Consider the following 19,959-nt stretch of genomic DNA (forward strand, 5'->3'; position numbering starts at 1 on the left):
TTATAAATAATATGTTTTTAATATATTAAAATAATTTATCTATTTTTTTCAATTATTAAGTTTTAAAAAAAGAGATATGATACTTGGCAAATAGAAAACAGTACTAGTGCCCATAAATAACCTCATTGATAAGTTTAAAACAAGAGCAGTACTAGCAATTGGATCTGGTCTCATCTTGTGAGGGCCATTGTCAAAACATCTTCATCTTCATGTCCATATTCACTCTTTATGAGAAGCTTCCTCTTTCCATTGTACTACCACAACACATCCATAAAACAAGTCCAAATGGAAACATCTTAGAACTAACACTACTAAATTATATATTCATAACCTTTTTAATTTTCCACTTCTCCCGATGTTTGATAGATTTATATATACATATAAAACAAAGATTAATTAGCATGACAAATTTAAGGATTATATATTTTAATTAATCAATATAATACTATATATATATTATAACTTGTAATTAATTAGGGTCTTAGTGGATGACACATGCAATGTCTCACATTGTGATAAGCATGAATAAGATTCTAATGGCAAGTTAAACATTAGATTCCATGATGAAGTTAAGTTGGAGTTCTAGTGTTTGGTCTCCCACTACATTGGCACAAGGTTAACAAGGAAAGGGACATGCAAGTTAAATAGCAAAGACAACACAAGTGATTATATGTGGAAAAGAGTTGGATGATCACATGTAGTGTGTTATTGATTAATAAAGTTCTAAATATGAGAAATATGGCCATGTTCTTCACCCCCCTGGCATTTATGTGATTGTCTTTGCCTGCCATGACAAGGAGGATCAAGCTTAATGAGTCCAGTGAAGAGCCTTTGGAGAGTCTTTTTCAAGTGTACTATGTGATCAATATATGGATTAAAAATTGTAGATAATTTACTTTTCTTTCTTTTTTATAAACATGAATAAATCACAAAATTTGACATGTTTTGATTATTATTTTTCAATAATAAAAATATTTTGATATGGAAAATAAAATATGAGCAATTCTTTTATAACGTCATGTAATTTATCTTTAATTTAAAAATTCTTTCAAAACTTTTATTTTGTTTTGTTGGAACAAAACCCCCTGGTTATAATTTTAACAAAAACAAACAACTTGTTATTACAAAACTTACAAATTAATGATGAATTCTAACACCCTTAAATTAGTTATATTTATATATATATAAAATGAAATTTGATGAGATTGGAAATAAGGATATATAAATCTTAAAATATCACTTCAAAACATAATAAAATGTCCATGATAAAAGATCTCTAATGGTTTATTGTAGTTAATAATTCAAAGCACTTTGGCTCATTGGTTTACTTCCTAATGAATGTGATTGATTTGCATGTCAATTAGTAAAAAAAAATGGTGATTTAAGAAAATTTAAGACTTTAATGCATGCATGCATGCATCTCATTTTTTTTTTTTTTAGGATGCAATGAAGAGCCTTCGAAGAGTCCCTTTCAAGTGTGCCAAATCAATGGACAGAAAACTCTAGATGATATGCTTTACCCTGTTCATGCATGCACTTTTTCTGTTTTTTTGTTTTTATAACATGTTAACTAACAAAACAGGACGAACTCTACAGTGAGATAGATATTTTTTTTCTTAATAATTTTTTTATATAAATAAAAATTAAACAAGCAAATTAAATCTCTTTAATTACTTAGACCAATCCCTTGCTATTCTAAAGGATGTGGAAAAAGACTGATTGAGTACACCAAAAATGGAAATAAAGAGGGATTTAAATAAAACATCAACTTTAATTTCCTTATAAATTAAATTAAATTAAATCAAATCAATGGGTTGCAAACCTGCAATTCAATAATCACCATATTATTATAAACGAATGATATGATCATATTCAATTACTTTGTCTTTTCATAGTTACTGCATGAAATAATTTATACTTGAGAGGTCTTAATCAGAAGGCATCAATCACACAGTAGCTAGTGGCCATGGAACCCATGTGTCTGACAAGCCCAACCAAAAAGAAAGAAAGTCTGAAAGCCGCCCCTCACAAGCTTTGTATGGCATTGCCCATCTTCTCCATGTTACTTGTCCCCCTTCTTCTCTATTTCATTCATATCTCTATATATATATATATATACATACTCACAAATTACACACACCATCTTAATTTCATTTTATCCAGTTCATCATCTCCTTCTCAAACGATCCTTTAAACAATATGTGCACCTCCAAGATCAAGTCCGGCCATGCCGGAGTCATGGACATCAACGGAAGGCCAGTCTTACAGCCCGGTGGCAACCGTGTCTCAGTCCTTGCCAAGAAGCCTGTCCAAAAGCTCATTGTCAATGATAATATTAATAATAATAATAATAATAATGCTAATGAGGTGATCAATGCCAAGGTCTCTCCTCCAGTTTCACCAAAGCCTAAACCTCAGCTGAAGAGAAACAACAGTGTTGATGTTAATGGTTTGAAGAGATTCATTGGAGGAATTCAAGTTGGTTTTCAGTTTGAGTCTTGTGTCACTGAAATGGCACCGCCGGGAAGCATTGCCGCTGCGCAAAGAGAGCAAGCTTCATTGCTGCAAGTGCAAAGGAAAATGAAGATTGCTCACTATGGAAGGGTTTCAGCTTCCAAGGTTGCTCCTTTTGATTCTTCTCATGGAGTTCCTCAGGAGGAGAAGAGATGTAGCTTTATTACAGTTAATTCAGGTACCTAGTTTATTAATTCTATCTTTCTTGTTTAGCTATATCTATATATTTATATATGTGTACGTATACCTTATAGTTTTGTTATTTTGTAGATCCTGTGTATGTTGCTTACCATGATGAGGAATGGGGTGTGCCTGTACATGAAGACAAGTGAGCTTTTTAACCTCTTTCTTTCTAGCTCATTGTTTAGATTTTCTTATCATATACCAAATGGAAGAATTTATTATGTTGTTTTGGGTTTGCAGGATGTTGTTTGAGTTACTAGCTTTAGCAGGGGCTCAAGTTGGGTCAGACTGGACTACAATATTGAAAAAACGCCAGAGTTTCAGGTGTGATTCTTGTGCTTCTAGAGATCATTTGAAGATATATATATATATGTACTTAAATCTTAGTTTTCTTCTTTGATTTCAGGGAAGCGTTTGCAGGGTTTGATGCAGAGAAGGTGGCAATGTTTACAGAGAAGCAAATACTAGCTATCAGCTCCGATCACCGGATTGATTTAGCTAAAGTTCGTGGCATTATTGACAATGCTAAACGTATTCTTGAGGTATATAACATTTAAAAAGAAAAAAATTCTAAAAAGATATCTTCTTGAAAAATATGGTTTGTAACAATACCTTATATATTTACAGGTGAGAAAAGAGTTTGGGTCATTGGACAAGTATCTTTGGGGGTTTGTAAACCACAAGCCAATCATCACCAATTACAAGTCATGTAGGAAAATCCCTGCCAAGACATCCAAGTCTGAGGCTATTAGCAAAGATCTCCTCCGGCGAGGATTCCGGTTCGTCGGACCGACCATAGTCCATTCCTTCATGCAGGTAGCCGGACTCACCAATGACCATCTTGTCCATTGCCCTCGCCACCATTCATTAACCATTAACACACCTTGATCACCATATATCTTCTCCCTAATCAACATAACTATCACCATTACTAAGTTTGGGTGTATGTATGTATGTATGTATGTAGACTAAGTTAGGTGTTGTGACAAGGATGGTTTGCATGTGGGGAACAGGGAGCATGTGAGAAGGCCAAGCATTTGCATGTGGGTGCATGTCAGGGATTGGTTTCTTTTTCAATGTGGGAGCTCAGCACGCTCTCATTATTCCTCTCTCATCTCACACTTTTAACAGGCTGTAGATGGAGAGTAGGATTCCTCACAGCCACTTTCATCTCTCTCTCGTCTTTGCTCTATTATTGAGTAGGTGTTCTTTAATTCCTCTCTATGTCTTACAAGTTGGTGCTTTTCTTACTTTGTGGGTAAGGTTTGTAACATGTTAAGTTGGTCTGACTGTGTCTTTTACTTGTTTGCAAAGGAAATTCATGCTGCTTTGATTGGGTGTGTAATGTGTATACAGTAACAATTTAATGTGGACGTCAAGTTTGCTTTAGCACTCTGTCACTGTGTATATATTTACGCTTTTCATGTTCATGTGCTTTTTTAATAACTAATAATAAATATTCTAATGGTCCTAGCAATGTTAAAGTGATGACTTTTGTGATGATTTAATTTGCACCCTTTCCAATGCTTACACCTTCTTGCTTTACAACCTAAGCCAATCTGTGTGTGCCTGTAAAATGTTCAAAGTAATTAATCACTCTTTCTTATTAATGTTGTCCTTCCATAGTTTTTAAAATATAGAATCAAATAACATACATTTATTAATTTATAAAACACATGATCAAAGGTTAACAAAATTGCAGTTGGTTCTGATCTCCCCTTGGTTTCCAGTGAGCACTTGAACATTCCCAAGGTTCACCATAGACACTGCAAACTGCTGAGAGAAAAGCATTGGCTGTGAAGCAAGTGCAGCAACAATGGGTGCAGTCCTCATATCAGAATACAACAACTGATCAGTGGACAACAACCCCATCCTCCTCTCTAAATTCTCATAATACACAGCATCAAACTTAGTTGGTGTAGTAGCATCAAGAGGGGCGTACTTTGACATAGTTGAACCTCTGCATTTCTTCTTCAAGAACTTGAGATATTTTGGATCAATGGTTGGGTCTGGTTTCCCTTTGCTTGTGAAGTTATAAAGTCTGTTCTGAAAGGAGCTACATGTGCTTCGTCCAATGGTGTGTGATCCTGCATGAAAACATATTGCATGCATGCAAAGGTGGTGAACATGTACACGTAGTTATGGATTATATAATATATATACAAACCACTAGTAGGTCAAGTTAAGCGTATACCTGAAAGCACAACAAGGTCAAGTGGGTTCAAGCCTCTGGCTTGAAAGAAGTCAATGAGCTGTGTGATGTTCTCATGGCCCATGGGAACCAGTTCAGCTTCCTTAGCCTTTGATACACGGCCATCTTTCCTACCATAAGGGACCTCCCAAAATGGACCTCCAACCTAAAACAATGTTTTCATGAATTAAGGGTGGGGCTCATAAAAGAAGGGTAACAAATACTTGTTACCTTAAGAGTGGCATCTCTAGCAGCAGAAGTGAGAATGTCAGCACATGAAACAGTCTTGGGGCATCTCCTTTCCAACTCTTGCTTGATATCATTGATCACATTGAACCCTCTTAGAGTTCTGCTACCTTTTGCTAGCCTCTCACTCCCAGCATGGTTAAGTAGAATGGATGCATCACAACCCTACATGCCATGCATGTAAATAATCTATATATAAGAAAAACTAAAAGATTGAAAATTAAGAAGCAGTTCATGATAAAGTTACTCTTATAGCACAGTCATGGAAGTGAAGTCTGATGATGGCTGGTGCAAGAGTGAGGTCTGTTTTGATCCATTGAGCTACTTTGTTGTGAACAACGGCTTCCATGGTGGGACAAGACTTGGCATAGTAAGTGAAAGATAGTTCATTGGCCCCAGTTTCAATATGATGAACAGCCATGGATGTGGTGGCATGGAGAAGAAGGAGAATGAGAAGGTGGAGTGAAAGATGTTTAGCCATGTCAACAGAGAATGTCTTGTGTATGGTTCCTTAATTTGTTGTTAGGTTGACATGTTCATATATAGACATGTTTGCACTCTGTTAATTAGGTGATCGTGGGGTGCACGACTTGGTCGGCTGCATTACATGCATGCACGAACGCACGGACGCACGCACGTTTATGGGCTGAACTGTGTTTTGGGTTTTAATGAAGGCCCAGTTGTGTAGTGGGTTACAGTGATAATCCACTTAATCAGACCTAATTAATGCTGCTTTGAGATTCGGGTTCAGTATGATTGAATGCATGTGATTTGGTCTTGTTCAATCCTTTTCGTATATCCAAGACTTGATGATTGTATAATTATTAACATACCATTACGTATCTAATTTTATTTTTATATTTTCATAATAAGTATGACTTCAACAAAATGATTTATTTCCGCAAGACATATAACTACATCTTCATTAACAATTTTTTTTTTTACAAAAACGACAAACGTTATAAAAAAACAGGCATGTATAAAAGTACATCAATTACAGTGGTTTGACGGTTTTTTTAGAGATAAATTCCTTACCATGTAATACTGGAAGGGAGAAAACATTGATCTTTTATTAGGGGACCCACACTAAAACTAGCAAACAATATTGATGAACATTAATGTGTTGCAGTGATACAATGCTTAAATAGTACTGTTGTAGTAAGATTTTGAATCATCGCCCTTTTATGTATTTTGTAGTGAGTTATCACTATATTACGAATGATTTCTCTTCTACATGTTCTAATTAATTCTCATTAACATTGATTTTATTTTCTTATTTTGGCTAATTCTCAACTTGTACAAAAAGAACAAACTAAAAATTTCAGCATTGATAATTAGGCATAATCTTTGACTTCTCTCGCTATCCTTATTGATTAGAAAGAGTATACAAAGTACAACTTCAGAGTCAGACAATTAGTGTTTAATGTCTATATTGACCAGGCAATCTATATCACTTATCATTTGAGAGATATCAATGTTTCATTCATGTTTTTAGTATTTTCTTCTTGTAATCCCACATCTTATTAATCATCACTAGTGGTTAAGATTGATATATATATATATATATATATATATATATATATATATATATATATATATTTCTACCTACTTTTTTAAAAATATAATTATGGTTTTTTTCCAAAAAAAAAAAAAGCCCTTGCTCAACATTAATCTTACATAGATAAATAATAAATCTATTTTTTAATTCATTCAAAATATAGTTTGAATAGAAATTGCAAATTGGATATCGCATACTTCTCAACCATGGGATTCTATTATCTAAATGTGTACATATATTTATATATCCAAGGGTCATGTCTACCATTCTTTATCATAAAATTAAGAGAATCAAAACATGAATAATTAACTAGATTTATGAGGCCACTATGCTCCAAATCACACATGTTTTTGTAACAAGTGACTATATTATCATCCTTCCAGCTACTTGAATAATAAGTATTCAAATTACAAGATAATAAGAGGATGACTTGTCTTAATTTGTCCCTTTTACAAAAGAGTCAACTTTTACAATTGACCACAGGATCCAGGTCTCCAACGTCATTGACTACTGTTTTTCTTTCTTTTTTAAAATAAAATAAAATAAGTAAAATATAGTTTTAAGAGCTTTTATTTGATTCATTCCCATTCACGGGTTCAAAGTTTCTCCACTTCATTGTCTGCCCTTGTGGAAGATAGCAATGCCAGGACTAATATATAAAAATACAAAATAATAAAATATATAAATATTATATTTTTTTTTGCCCATTTGAATGGTGAAATGATCACATCACTTGCATTATTATTAGTCTCAACCATTTATAATTCCACCCAAAGTTCAGATGGGTTCTATCTAACAAGTTGGCAGGACGAATGATCAATTATAAATATGAGAGTATAATTGGATAATAAAATAATATGAGATAATTATTCAGTCCTTTATGTTTGCTAGAATTTTTGCTAGCCAAGCGGTGCAAGCGGTGCATGTGAAATAATTATTTTGTATAGTCATGCATGATATACTACCTCTAATACCATATTAGATGTATTTGATGATATCTAAATCATTTATAATTATATCAAAGAGTGATGGTTGGAGATAGATAATTGAGTTTTTGTTGTGTTTATTGATTTTTGTTTCATATTTTCATGAATATACTTACCAATCACATCTATCATTCTATTCTCTAACAATTAATTTTTCTTCCAATTAGAGATCATTTTATTGTTGATTAATGCATACTATCAAAGTTGACCACTCTTTCAAAAGAAATTAAGCAAAGACAAGGAAAACCATCCATGCATGAAACTCAAGTTAATTAGCTTAATTAATCATTGGTCAAACCAAGAGAAGGAATAAGAGAAAGAGGGGTGGTTAACCCTAAAGAAAAAAGGGTGCCAAAAAAACCATTAGACTAATGACCACCTCATCCCATTAAAGCTACTTATCCAAACCACATTAAGAGGAGGTTAGCTTTTCGTTTCGTACACACATAGAAATGACAACAGCGCTAACTACACTAATAATCAAATAATAATTATTCAATTATATATAATATGTTTACCTTGATGTTCCTCTTAATTGAGTTGGTGCTTCATTGTGAGAAACCTTCCCCACTTGTTTAGAAATGGCACAAGAGGACATAAGTGTTTGGTGGCTTAACCCAATCACGTCCTTCAGCGTATCAGTTTCCATTAGAAATAATACATTTTATATACATATGCTTTAAATTATAAATTTTGATTTCCATCCTTCCTTCTTAATTATATATTTTTTTCAGTTCAACAAAAGGACATATCTTTTACTCCCTTTGATGCGGCTAAATTACGCTATGCATGTATTGGTACAAGAGTTCATCCTCGTAAATGACACAAAATGTCTACAATGAACTAAATGGTCATAAAAAACACACACTTGAAACTTAACACCTTAAAAACTAATTGGATCAAAGAATGTGATCAGGTCCCAATGACATCATGATCATCTTGGTCAACTCAAACACATCAATAATAATTCACTGTTCATGCATACATAGAAACTCAACCGCCCTCTTTCAAGCTTTAACCCACCCTGCCAACTACTTACTATTATCTTCATTCATAAACCATAACCATAACCATCACCATATCTTACTGACTCAATCTCTCCCTGCAAAGAGAGAAGAGCAGTAGCTTCATTTAATGCCACTTTAAAGCTTCACATTCTTCAAAAACCCTCACTATCTCCCATGCAATGCAACGCAATGCATGCATGCATGCAAACAAACAGCAACATGGCAAGCTTTGTCTTCTTTGTAACAATGGTTGCTTCTCTTCTCACTGTTTCAGCTTCTTCAAACTCTTTGCCAATTCTCTTACAATTGAAAGCTTCATTCACTCATGATCCTTTGAATGTGCTGGAGAGCTGGAGCTCTAACAACACTGATTACTGTTCATGGACTGGCATAACTTGTGATGGTGACGTGGTCGCCGGCGTTAACCTCTCGTCGGCGTCACTGGAAGGTGGTGTCTCACCGTCACTCGGTTTGCTCACTGGCTTGCAAGTGCTTGACCTCTCTTCAAACAGTCTCACTGGTTCTATTCCGGAGTCTCTTTCCAACTTGACTTCACTCACTGTTCTTCTTCTTTATTCCAATGGTCTTTCTGGAACAATACCAGCAGGTCTTGGGTATCTCCCGAGTCTCCGAGTTCTTCGACTCGGTGACAACTCGGGTATCACTGGACCCATTCCTGACTCTTTTGGTCATCTTCTCAATCTCACAGTGCTTGGTTTGGCTTCTTGTAATCTCACTGGTTCTATTCCGAGTCAACTCGGAAGGCTTTCTCTGCTTCAGAGGTTGGTTCTTCAGCAAAACCAGCTGCAGGGAATGATACCGACGGAGATCAGTGACTGCAGTGAGCTTGTTGTGCTTGCTTTATCGAACAACAACATCTCCGGTGACATCCCTGCGGAGCTTGGAAGCTTGGCCAACTTGCAAACACTCAACTTGGGAAACAACTCATTGGAAGGTGAGATACCGAGTCAACTCGGAAAGCTAAATCAACTCGTTTACCTCAACTTTATGGCCAACAAGCTTCAGGGTACAATTCCAAAGTCTTTTGGGAGACTTGTAAGTCTTCAGAATCTTGATTTATCTGGGAACCAGCTCACAGGTTCTGTTCCAGAAGAACTCAGTGAGTTAAGTGAGTTGGTGTTCTTGGTCTTGTCTGGAAACCAGCTTTCCGGGCCATTGCCGGAGAAGCTCTGCCAGACCTCTTCAAAGTTGGAGCACTTGCTTCTTTCTACCAACAACTTCACTGGAGAAATTCCTGTGAGTTTGGTGTCATGTCAATATCTGAAGCAGTTGGACTTGGCCAATAACAGCCTCAGTGGTTTGATTCCATCAGAGCTCGGTGAGCTCTTGAACCTCACTGATCTCCTTCTCAACAACAACAGTTTCTCCGGCACCATTCCCAGGAGTCTAGGCGATCTCAGCAACCTTCAAACACTCACATTGTATCACAATGAACTCAGAGGAAGAATCCCTGAAGAATTAGGCATGCTGCAGAAGCTTGAGATTCTATACTTGTATGAAAATCAGTTGTCCGGTGAGATACCGAAGATGATCGGTAACTGTTCGAGCTTGCAAATGATAGATTTCTTCGGTAACCAGTTGACCGGCAGCATTCCGAGCTCTTTTGGCATGCTTGAGAATTTAAACTTCTTGCACCTCAGGGGAAATGGTTTCTCCGGTGAGATTCCAGTGTCATTAGGCAATTGCCGGCAGCTCATGATACTAGACTTGGCCGATAACCAGCTATCTGGTAGGATTCCGGCGAGTTTTGGGCAATTGGAATCGCTCCAGCAGCTCATGCTCTACAACAACTCACTCCATGGAAGCATTCCTGATGAAGTGTTTGGCTGCAAGAACATTACCAGAGTGAACTTGTCCAACAATAGATTGAATGGCAGCCTTCTTCCTCTCTGCGGCTCAATCTCTTTGCTTTCATTTGATGTTACTAACAATTCATTCAACTTTGATGTTCCTCCTCAGCTGGGAAACTCGCAGATGCTCGAAAGAATTCGACTAGGAAAGAACAGGTTGATAGGTGAAATCCCATCGACTCTTGGGAGCATTTCAGAACTCTCCATTCTGGACCTATCTAGCAATTCACTTGCAGGAGAAATACCTGAGGAGCTAGCATCATGCAGTAAGCTGACACATCTTGATCTGAATGACAATAAGTTCTCAGGATCTGTTCCTGCATGGCTAGGGAGCTTGTCTCAGTTGGGAGAGCTCAAGCTATCAAACAATGGATTCTCTGGCCTTCTTCCTGTTGAACTCTTCAATTGTAGTAATCTCTTGAAGCTTTGTCTTGATGGTAATCAGCTCAATGGCACAGTACCTGCTCAAATTGGTGAGCTTGTTTCTGTAAATGTCCTCAACCTTGCTGGCAATGAGTTCTCAGGATCAATACCTGCCTCCATTGGGAGACTAACCAAGCTTTATGATCTCCATCTGTCTCACAATTCATTCACTGGTAACATCCCCTCTGAGCTTGGTCAGTTGCAGGAACTACAGAGCACATTAGACCTCAGCTACAATCACCTAACTGGAGAAATTCCTCTGTTTCTCCAATCTCTTTCAAAGCTTGAAGAGCTTGACCTCTCTCATAATTCATTAACAGGTGAAGTTCCCCGCCAAATTGGAGAAATGAGCAGTTTGGTGAAGCTTGATCTCTCTTACAACAGACTGCAGGGAGAACTGGACCAGGCGTTTGACCGGTGGCCGTTGCGATCGTTTGAAGCAAATGCTGCTCTTTGCGGCAATCCCCTACAACCATGTTCAACCCACAACTCAAGCCCCCAACAAGCGGGCCTCAATGCTGCTTCCATAGCTGTTGTATCAGCCGCAACAACGATCATATTTGCTCTGTTGATTGTTGCTATCATTATACTGCGAAGGCGGATACCTGGAACGAAGCAAGTTAATTGTGGTTATTCATCTAGTTCATCACTTACTCATCGGCAATTGCTGCTGAAAGGTTCAATGAAACGAGAATTCAGATGGGAAGCCATAATGGAATCAACAAACTACCTAAGTGATGAGTTTATCATTGGTTCAGGTGGTGCCGGCACAGTATACAGAGTTGAATTGTCAACTGGCGAGACAGTGGCAGTGAAGAAATTCCTCAACAAAGATAGCAATGCCTTCTTACTTGACAAATGCTTTGCTAGGGAGATCAAGACTCTTGGCAGGATAAGACACCGGCATTTGGTCAAGCTTCTGGGATTCTTGAGTGGCAGTAACAATGGTGCCAGTGCAGGTACATATCTGCTCGTCTATGAGTACATGGAGAACGGAAGTGTCTGGGATTGGCTGCATAATCCACAAGTTGGTTACAAGAAGAAGGAGCTAAATTGGGAGGCAAGGATGAAAATAGCCATTGGCCTTGCTAAAGGAGTAGAGTATTTACACCATGACTGTGTCCCGAGGATCACCCACAGAGACATCAAGACGAGCAATGTATTACTTGATGGCGATATGGAGGCCCACCTTGGAGACTTTGGACTCGCGAAATATGTGTCGGAGAACTCTGCAGGCTATACTGAATCTAAATCTTGGTTTGCAGGCTCTTATGGATACATTGCACCAGGTATGTATCAGATTCAACATAATTCAAATTCATTAGTACTTTAAGAATGCATCAGAAACTAACCTCTGTGTGTTGCAATGCTTGCAGAGTATGCATTCTCGCTGAAAGCAACTGAGAAGAGTGATGTGTATAGCTTGGGCATTGTGCTGATGGAGCTGGTGAGCGGTCTAATGCCGACAAACCGGAGCTTTGATGGAGACATGGACATGGTCAGGTGGGTGCAGCTGCGATTAGGATCACCGGGCGAGGGAGGAATTGCTTGATTCTGCGCTGAGGCCTCTTGCACCATTTGAAGAATCATCAATGTTTGAAGTGCTGGATGTTGCTTTGCGTTGCACCAGGACTGCTCCTGCAGAAAGGCCAAGCTCCCGGCAAGTGTCTGATCTTCTCAGGCGCATTGCTGCAAGCACACAAGCAGTAGTTTCTGGAAAGAAGATTGAACTATAAATGTATATCTATGTTTTAGGACATCAGCAGTGATCCTCTGATTGTGAATCCATGTGTTTTGAGTTTTCTATGAAGTTCTATGCTGCTTCAGTTTAAGTTGGGACAATAATACGCCCATAACTGTCAGGTTAATGTCTTCTTTTCTTTTCCATTCTTGCAACAAAGATAAGAGATGAAATAACTCGAACTTTTATAGACGCGAGAAAGTTAATATCAATATGAGTCAAATCAAGAACAAAGATAGAAAACACACAAACAATAAAACCAGTGATGTTTAAGGAAAAAAAGTATAATATGAATGAGACCGAGAGTGAATCCTTCTCCCAACTGCTTTAGATGATGCCATTGCCTCTGCTCTTTGGCCCCATTAATGCAACTTTCACACAAAACCAAGCATATATTGTTCGCTCTTCTTTTAACACCGGCATGAAGTCTCACATCCGAGTAAAAAAGCCCAGAGCACCTGAGTCCATGCCTCAATTATGATGCCCACTTTTCCTTTCAAAACCCAGTACTTGCACATCAAAAACAGATGATCAACGTTACACATCATCATCTTCTTCAACACCAAAACTCTTTAACAATTAAAAAGAAAAAAACATGGCTCTAGCCAACAAAAGTCTCATTTCATATTGGATGAGCAAGTGGAAACACAAAAAGTATCAAACAGATATAGAGATATATAAAAGAGAAGTTCATACATAGAAGGCTATTGGAGAGGTGGTTGTGTGACACTTACCTATTGGAGACTGGGTTAGGACCACTAGGGACTTCATGTTTGCTACTATTGAATTGTTCATCTTCTTTCAATGAACCATGAAGGTGACCACTGTGTTCACCAACTAAACCATGCTTGCTAGCATGTGCAACTCCTATGCTGTCGTTGTTTGGTGAGTTCATCTGATCAGCCTCATTGACCGGTCTTTGGTCTAGTGTGACTTGTTTGTCTTGCTTCTCTCCATTGACGTAAGGAATTAGAAAAAGAAGAAAAAAGAACAGGAGAATGGTTAAGTAACAAGAAGAGAACAAGGTCCTACAACTGAGATCATCACTAGCCATACAATAAGTATATTACAGACACCACACAATAGCAATTGAGATGTTAATGCCCATGAATGACTAAGGAGTTTCGAAGCAAAGAGCTGTGGGGTTATTAAGAGAGATGAAAATGAAGTTGTAACGTGATGACAAGCACAGAGAGAATCTCAGAAAGCAAAGCAAATAGTCATTGATGATGAGCTTACTTTATTTGAGCCGGTGTCACAGAAAATTTTCTCTTTTCATTGGTTTAAGGGAATGGCTGAGCAGTTGGTTTCCAGGAGGGCGGACGAGGTGGGGGCTTCCTCTTTGACCCTGAAAGGAGCTGCCAAAGTGTCATAATATTGTTCAAAAGTGATAATGGAGATGTATTACCAGACATGCAATTGTGTGTTGTCTGTTCATAGATGACTTAAGTGACCTGCAAAAACAACCTGCTAGACATAATTGATTCAGGTAAAGTCCTCTGCTCTTCAGCAAGAATCAAATGCAACAGAATTCAAAGTTATGAGTCAGTTGCTTTTAGCATGGTAAGCATAGTTACAAAGAGTGATGATTCTTTATAATTCCATAAATTAAATGAAGAAACTAATTTTCAACCACAAAATTGTTTCATGAGATCATGTGCATTCATTCATTCAGCTCTGTCCTGTAACACGTGTTCTGGAAAACTAACACCACACAAGCAATAGTTCATTCTAATGATAACATCTGCTCGGTTCCTGAAACAACTTTAAGTTCTGTCGCAGAGATACAAACATGTTAACAGATGTTTTCAGTTTTTTCATTTTTGTATCGAAAAAGCCATAGCTTGACATCAATGCTTTAATCCTGACATGAAGGTGTTCTGGGTCAATGTCTTGGGTCTGGATATCATTGTGAACAATTGACTTCAATAACCATGGAGACCAGTCATGCCTTGAAACTAGGATATCTCCTCTGAGGAGTCCGTTGTTCATGCTTGCTAATGATACAATAGCTAAGGGACGGACAGAAATGAAATATCATTATACCACCAAAAACAATATGATTATTTAAGAATTCAATAATCAATTCCATCAAGCAAGCAAATTCTCCAAAAAACATCACTTGCCGATAGTTTGTGAATTCTACCTGGGTATTGTTTCTCTTAAGTCAAGAAGATAAACCTGTGCATACCAACTGGCATCCCCGTGTCTTTTGAACTAAATGAAACTAGAACCCCTATTCTTCTTCACATTATTCTCATCCATCAGCATTCTTACTCGCTCCGCATCACTCCACCTGCCAACCATAGCATACAAATCTGATATCAATGTATAAATACCTCCATCCTCATCCGGATCGACAACTACTAAAACCTTGTCGATCACCTTCTCTGCAACCTCAAACTTCCCATGCTTCTTGCAAGCTGCCAAAAGCGAAGTCCAAACAACAATATTCGGCTCAACTTTCATACTTTGAATGACACCATAAGCATCCTCCAACCTCCCGACCTTCGCAAACAACTCAACCATGCATCCATAATGATGAATCCCAGGCTCAAACCCAAACTCCTCAACCATACTATCAAAATACTTCTGCCCTTCTTCTACCAAACCAGCATGACAACAAGCATTCAAAACCCCAGTGAATGTGATCTCATTGGGCCTTACTCCAGCCAGTCTCATCTCTCTAAAGAAGGCAAGGGCATCATCCCCATGCCCATGCAAAGCCAGCCCACAAATCATAGCAGTCCAATGCATGACATTTCTCTCAGGCATTCTCTCAAAAACCTTGAAAGCACTCATCAAGCATCCACATTTCATATACATGTCAATAAGAGAAGTCCCCAGCTGAACATTGATCTCCAAATCATGCTTCACACAGTAACCATGGATGGATTTTCCAAGCAAAGTGAATGACCCCGTGCTGGCACAACCAGAGAGAACAGTCACAAGAATGAGCTGGTCGGGGATTACCTGCCCAAGCGCCATCATATCACGGAAGAGAGCAAGCCCCTGAGTTCGACAACTTCTAGCCATGTACCCACCGATAATGGCGGACCAAGACGCGATGTCTCTTTCCGGCATGCTGTTGAACAGCGACCGCGCGGCGGAGAGGTCATCGTGCCGCGCCAAGCAAGTGATCATGGTGTTTGACGTGACGACGTTTCTGTGGGGCATTTCGTCGAACAGGAGGCGGGCATTGGGAAGGGAAGAGAGGGAGTAGGCGTGGAGGAGGGCGGTGGCGACGTAGATGTCAGAGAAGAGGTTGGTTTTGAGGAGGTGGGAGTGGAGGTGGTGAATGAGGATGGGGCTTTGGGGAGAAGAGGAGCAGGATTTGATGGCGAAGACGGCTGCGTGGGTGCCGAAGGAGGAGTGGTGCTGGGGATGGCCGGCACCGGCACCGGCGCCGGCACGTTGTGCCAGGGTTTTGTAGAGGTTTAGAGCGTGGTCGGGAGTGCCCGCTTTCATTCTTACCGTTTTCGCGCGAAAGCGGATATCTCAAGTCTTGACCAAATTTTCATATTTAATGATTTATTTCATAATTAATTGGAAAGAAATATATAGAATTATAGATAAATAAATAAAAATTTATTATGCCTATATATATATATATATAAACAATAAAAGTTTTGTTGTCACCTGTTCACATATGTTCAAAATATTGGCATTTCTCCAATATGGGTGTAAAAGGTAATGAATTTTTTTATTAATTCTTTTACAAAGTTTCATCGTATATTGGTGAGTCGGATATTTTACTAACATAAGATAAAATCGATAAAAAAATAATTAATTATCAAGATCCTCAACATAAAACATTAGACATGCATTCTAGGGTGTTGAAATCTTACATATGTGACCAAATACTTCTAAAATCATTTACCGCTGATTTTAGGTAGAACGATACAATGTCGAACTTTACAGGATAAAATATGTTTTTTCATCGCACTCATGCTTATACTCATTAATGGGCTTTATATGCAAATTTATAATATATATAATATGATTTTTTTAAAAAAAATCTAAGTTATACGACCCTTACAACTCAAGCTTTTTTTTATATATAGATAAACTAAATTTTTTTTTTCATTTTTTTTCTTGAAAAAGAAATCTATTAAGCAATAAACATGAAATAACCATAGGAAACTTTATGGCAATACAAAGTCTCATATTGCTATATTTTTCTAATAAAGATGGAAGGTTGTATGCATATTACGGTAAAGCATGCATATACACCCGTAATAATCACCTCTAGATAAATTTAAAATAAACAAATTAAATTGTCAAGAGGAGCCGTCTCCTTAAGTTTTCTTCTAATGTAATATATAAACATTGAAGGCTAACACAAATATAGAACAAATTAATAGTTTCATTATTCTTAAATAAACCAAAAAATAACAGTGTGTAAACAAGGGTCTAGATCATACTATATACTCAACCTCAACAATTAGTGCATATCAAAGAATGAAGAAAACTTGGTTTAGTAATTAGGAGTAAATTAGCAAATTCAAGAAAGGAAAGTTTCAACAATGGAATTCATGAAGAGACAAAATTCAAAAAAAAAAAAAAATCTATTTTTTTATTAAGAAAAAGAAGATAATATGCATACAATACAATTGTCCTAGCCACATGGAGAAAGATGATCCTGGCAAAACTTGTTATATAATTTATAAATATGCATTATTAATTATTTTGAATTATATTAAGATTATTAGTATAATATTAATTATGGACATTATTTTAAAATATAATGCATATCCTATTTAAACTAATGTCCTAATTTCCTAATTTTCTAATTTGACTATGGCTATATTTTGGGTCTTAATATAGATAGGAGATGATGGGTTGGACTATCTATATATAGCCATGGAGAGATTCTTGCTCTCTGCTATCTATTCGCGCATCTCTTCAGTTCCCCATAGACAGAAAGTTTTGTTTTTGGCGAGATAGAAAGAGAGTAATTAGCTCTCTATTCAGGAATATAAATTATGGATGCTTCGTCGGTGCCAAGTATGCCATTTCACAAAAATTTATGTTATCTAAAATCATTCTATAATATGTGTCTATGTTTATGATCCTCGGTAATATACTTTATCAATTTCAACTATTGCTACCAGAGCCAGATAGATTACATATAAGAACTGATAATATGATTTTTTTTTGTTATTTAAATTAATGTTCAATTGAATAAAAGAAAACCCTAGTTACGAATAACATATGATTGTCTTTAAATTTGAAACAACCAAATTGATGAAAACTAGGGCTTTTATTTATTTTGTGTTTAATCGTATGAATACATCATCTATTCTCATTGAAATCGATGACATTAAATACAAATAGCCCTTTTCTGGATTGTTCATCATTGTTTGTATTTTGGTTGTAACTTTATTCTTATTTTTTATGGCTTGATTTCAAATAAAAAGACATAGTCACCCTTTGGTTTGCCTAGCCTTAATGCACCCTAATCCTTTGCATCTCCCAATCCAATCACCCAATTTGGGATAATTAATTAATTAATTAAAAACCAAAATGTTTAGATTTATTTATTGATATTAAAGAATTTTAGATCATAGATATGGTTTTAGTTGCGTGCCATTGTTTTCCGATTAAATTAGAGTTGACTTTTTTTTTTTCTCATTCGAATTTGATTTAATTTTATTTTTTAGGTAAAAAATTTAAATCTAGGAGATCATATAAATATTTTGTAAATCCCACTAGATGTAATTTTTTTGGCAAGCCATGTTTATTTGTGCTCATATATGATTTGATGGAAAGATTTGTTGATCTTGGCCTGCATATTGGATGATTTATAGAAGTTGCTTAAATTGATATTTTATCCAAATCAGTATCTTTGTGAACAAAGTAACTTAATGAATCTAGAGACTAATATGATCTCTTATATAGTGTGGTACTTTTTAAATAGAAAGGTACTTGATGTTATTTTACATCTTCAATCACAATGGTGAAGTGGTTGATTTATCAAGCACTTGGATAGAAAAATATTGGTTTAGAATGAGTCTATATTCAACCCAAAGAAAATTTCTTATTCCTATTGATTCATTATACCAAAGAACTAAAAAACAAAAGAATTTTGGAAGCATTTGTCATGAGGTCATTATGTTGTTGGATCACACAAGTTAGTTCCACTTAATATTATCTCACAATGTTTGTGATCATATTGGGTGTCTTTCTTTGCTTCCTTTAGTAAATGAATGAAAATTCAAATTCAAGTTGCATGGAATCTAGAGTCTGAAATGACATATCCTACTAAAACTTAGCTTATGCTTTTCTAGCAATAACCTTAAGATCATTGAGGTAAATGTAAGAGCATATAAAATAGCAACGTGTTGGTTTGGCATATATGCTCTCTGTTGAATGGAAGCAACAAATATATATTTGTATATATATATATATATATATATTTAGGGGCATATTAGCAATAACCTCTTTAGTAGGATCTACATGGCCTATGTTGATCTCTCAATTCTCTTATGATGATGCCCTTATCACCCTCTAATGCAATCTGAGCAAGTGTGAATGTTAGATGATCTACTCTTTAAAAGACAAGCGATGCTCTTGTAGAGTAAGAGCTATTTCTTGGAGAGAGAAGCGATCGATATTGGTGCCATAAAGGACCAATTGTGAATATTAGCCTCATCTCTATGTCATCCCACTTAGCTCTAACTTAGCTTGTTGACAATCTTGCTATCTACTTTACTATTGCAAATGGTGTTGGTAGCAATTAATGAGGCTTAGATCGGTTGTTATGTTAATGATGTTAGTCATATATTGTTTGCAAAGCCTTGAAATGGGATTTAGATTTATAGATATGTTTGATCAAATCTAAAATTTTAAACAATAATAGGGAAAATCATCACAACCTCTGAATAATCTACAAATTTAGTTCCAAATTTCCATAATGTCTCCCACATGTTTGTGTGTAAACTCCTAGTGTTAAAATTGCAAAATATATAGTCTCGTACAAGGTTGTGTTCATGCTTGTGATGCACTATTGTTTTATTATTATTATCTGTAATTGTCATCTTACAAAATTGTGTGAAGTTGGTTAATATTCTTTCTAGAATTGAATGTTTTGGCATGTATTATAGCATTAGTGATAATTATACCCTATTGGTGTATTGTCATCAATGTGATTTTTTTGATGTTGCAATGCACTTTTGTTGTGGGCAAATGTCAAATATGCTTTCATATACCTTATTGGTATCGAAACTTTGTTATTGA

The 19,959-nt window shown here is 36.5% G+C and overlaps 4 protein-coding genes across 8 annotated transcripts; 2 read left to right on the forward strand and 2 right to left on the reverse strand.

Annotated features, from left to right (window-relative positions):
* Positions 1–2,112: 2,112 nt before the first annotated feature.
* Positions 2,113–4,086, forward strand: LOC120276816 (DNA-3-methyladenine glycosylase 1-like). Its single transcript, XM_039283531.1, has 5 exons — positions 2,113–2,692; positions 2,785–2,842; positions 2,938–3,021; positions 3,104–3,239; positions 3,325–4,086. The coding sequence occupies exons 1-5, from the start codon at positions 2,200–2,202 to the stop codon at positions 3,583–3,585; spliced, it is 1,032 nt and encodes a 343-aa protein (XP_039139465.1). The 5' UTR covers positions 2,113–2,199; the 3' UTR covers positions 3,586–4,086.
* Positions 4,087–4,377: 291 nt separating this feature from the next.
* Positions 4,378–5,615, reverse strand: LOC120277576 (peroxidase 7-like). Its single transcript, XM_039284435.1, has 4 exons — positions 5,382–5,615; positions 5,120–5,299; positions 4,892–5,054; positions 4,378–4,784 (listed from the first exon to the last, which is right to left on the reverse strand). The coding sequence occupies exons 1-4, from the start codon at positions 5,613–5,615 to the stop codon at positions 4,378–4,380; spliced, it is 984 nt and encodes a 327-aa protein (XP_039140369.1).
* A 2,831-nt stretch (positions 5,616–8,446) lies between these two features.
* LOC120277061 (LRR receptor-like serine/threonine-protein kinase GSO1) lies at positions 8,447–13,937 on the forward strand. The gene is given in 3 exon segments (XM_039283809.1): positions 8,447–12,268; positions 12,356–12,507; positions 12,509–13,937. Coding segments are annotated over 3 exon segments (3,768 nt in total). The 5' UTR covers positions 8,447–8,859; the 3' UTR covers positions 12,716–13,937.
* On the reverse strand, positions 13,577–16,229 carry LOC120277062 (pentatricopeptide repeat-containing protein ELI1, chloroplastic-like). 5 transcript variants are annotated; one of them, XR_005541445.1, is made up of 3 exons: positions 15,106–16,229; positions 13,960–15,038; positions 13,577–13,666 (listed from the first exon to the last, which is right to left on the reverse strand). XR_005541445.1 is itself a non-coding variant. In XM_039283810.1 (2 exons), the coding sequence occupies exons 1-2, from the start codon at positions 16,186–16,188 to the stop codon at positions 15,008–15,010; spliced, it is 1,092 nt and encodes a 363-aa protein (XP_039139744.1). In that variant the 5' UTR covers positions 16,189–16,229; the 3' UTR covers positions 14,936–15,007. The 5 variants fall into 5 exon arrangements, 1 of the variants encoding a protein (XP_039139744.1); XR_005541444.1 differs by having other exon boundaries at positions 13,960–14,068; positions 14,188–16,229; XR_005541442.1 differs by having other exon boundaries at positions 13,960–16,229.
* Positions 16,230–19,959: the final 3,730 nt, after the last annotated feature.

This window comes from Dioscorea cayenensis, chromosome 15, assembly GCF_009730915.1.
Source record: "Dioscorea cayenensis subsp. rotundata cultivar TDr96_F1 chromosome 15, TDr96_F1_v2_PseudoChromosome.rev07_lg8_w22 25.fasta, whole genome shotgun sequence".
Lineage (NCBI taxonomy): Eukaryota > Viridiplantae > Streptophyta > Magnoliopsida > Dioscoreales > Dioscoreaceae > Dioscorea > Dioscorea cayenensis.

Excerpts from the sequence above, each read along its gene's own strand:
- LOC120276816 (XM_039283531.1), top strand. The coding sequence starts at position 2,200 with ATGTGCACCTCCAAGATCAAGTCCGGCCATGCCGGAGTCATGGACATC. Across the intron at positions 2,843-2,937 it reads GTGCCTGTACATGAAGACAA|GATGTTGTTTGAGTTACTAG; the intron begins GTGAGCTTTTTA and ends TTGGGTTTGCAG. Across the intron at positions 3,240-3,324 it reads ATGCTAAACGTATTCTTGAG|GTGAGAAAAGAGTTTGGGTC; the intron begins GTATATAACATT and ends ATATATTTACAG.
- LOC120277576 (XM_039284435.1), bottom strand. The coding sequence starts at position 5,615 with ATGGCTAAACATCTTTCACTCCACCTTCTCATTCTCCTTCTTCTCCAT. Across the intron at positions 5,300-5,381 it reads TCCATGACTGTGCTATAAGA|GGTTGTGATGCATCCATTCT; the intron begins GTAACTTTATCA and ends CATGGCATGTAG. Across the intron at positions 4,785-4,891 it reads TGACCTTGTTGTGCTTTCAG|GATCACACACCATTGGACGA; the intron begins GTATACGCTTAA and ends GTTTTCATGCAG.
- LOC120277062 (XM_039283810.1), bottom strand. The coding sequence starts at position 16,188 with ATGAAAGCGGGCACTCCCGACCACGCTCTAAACCTCTACAAAACCCTG.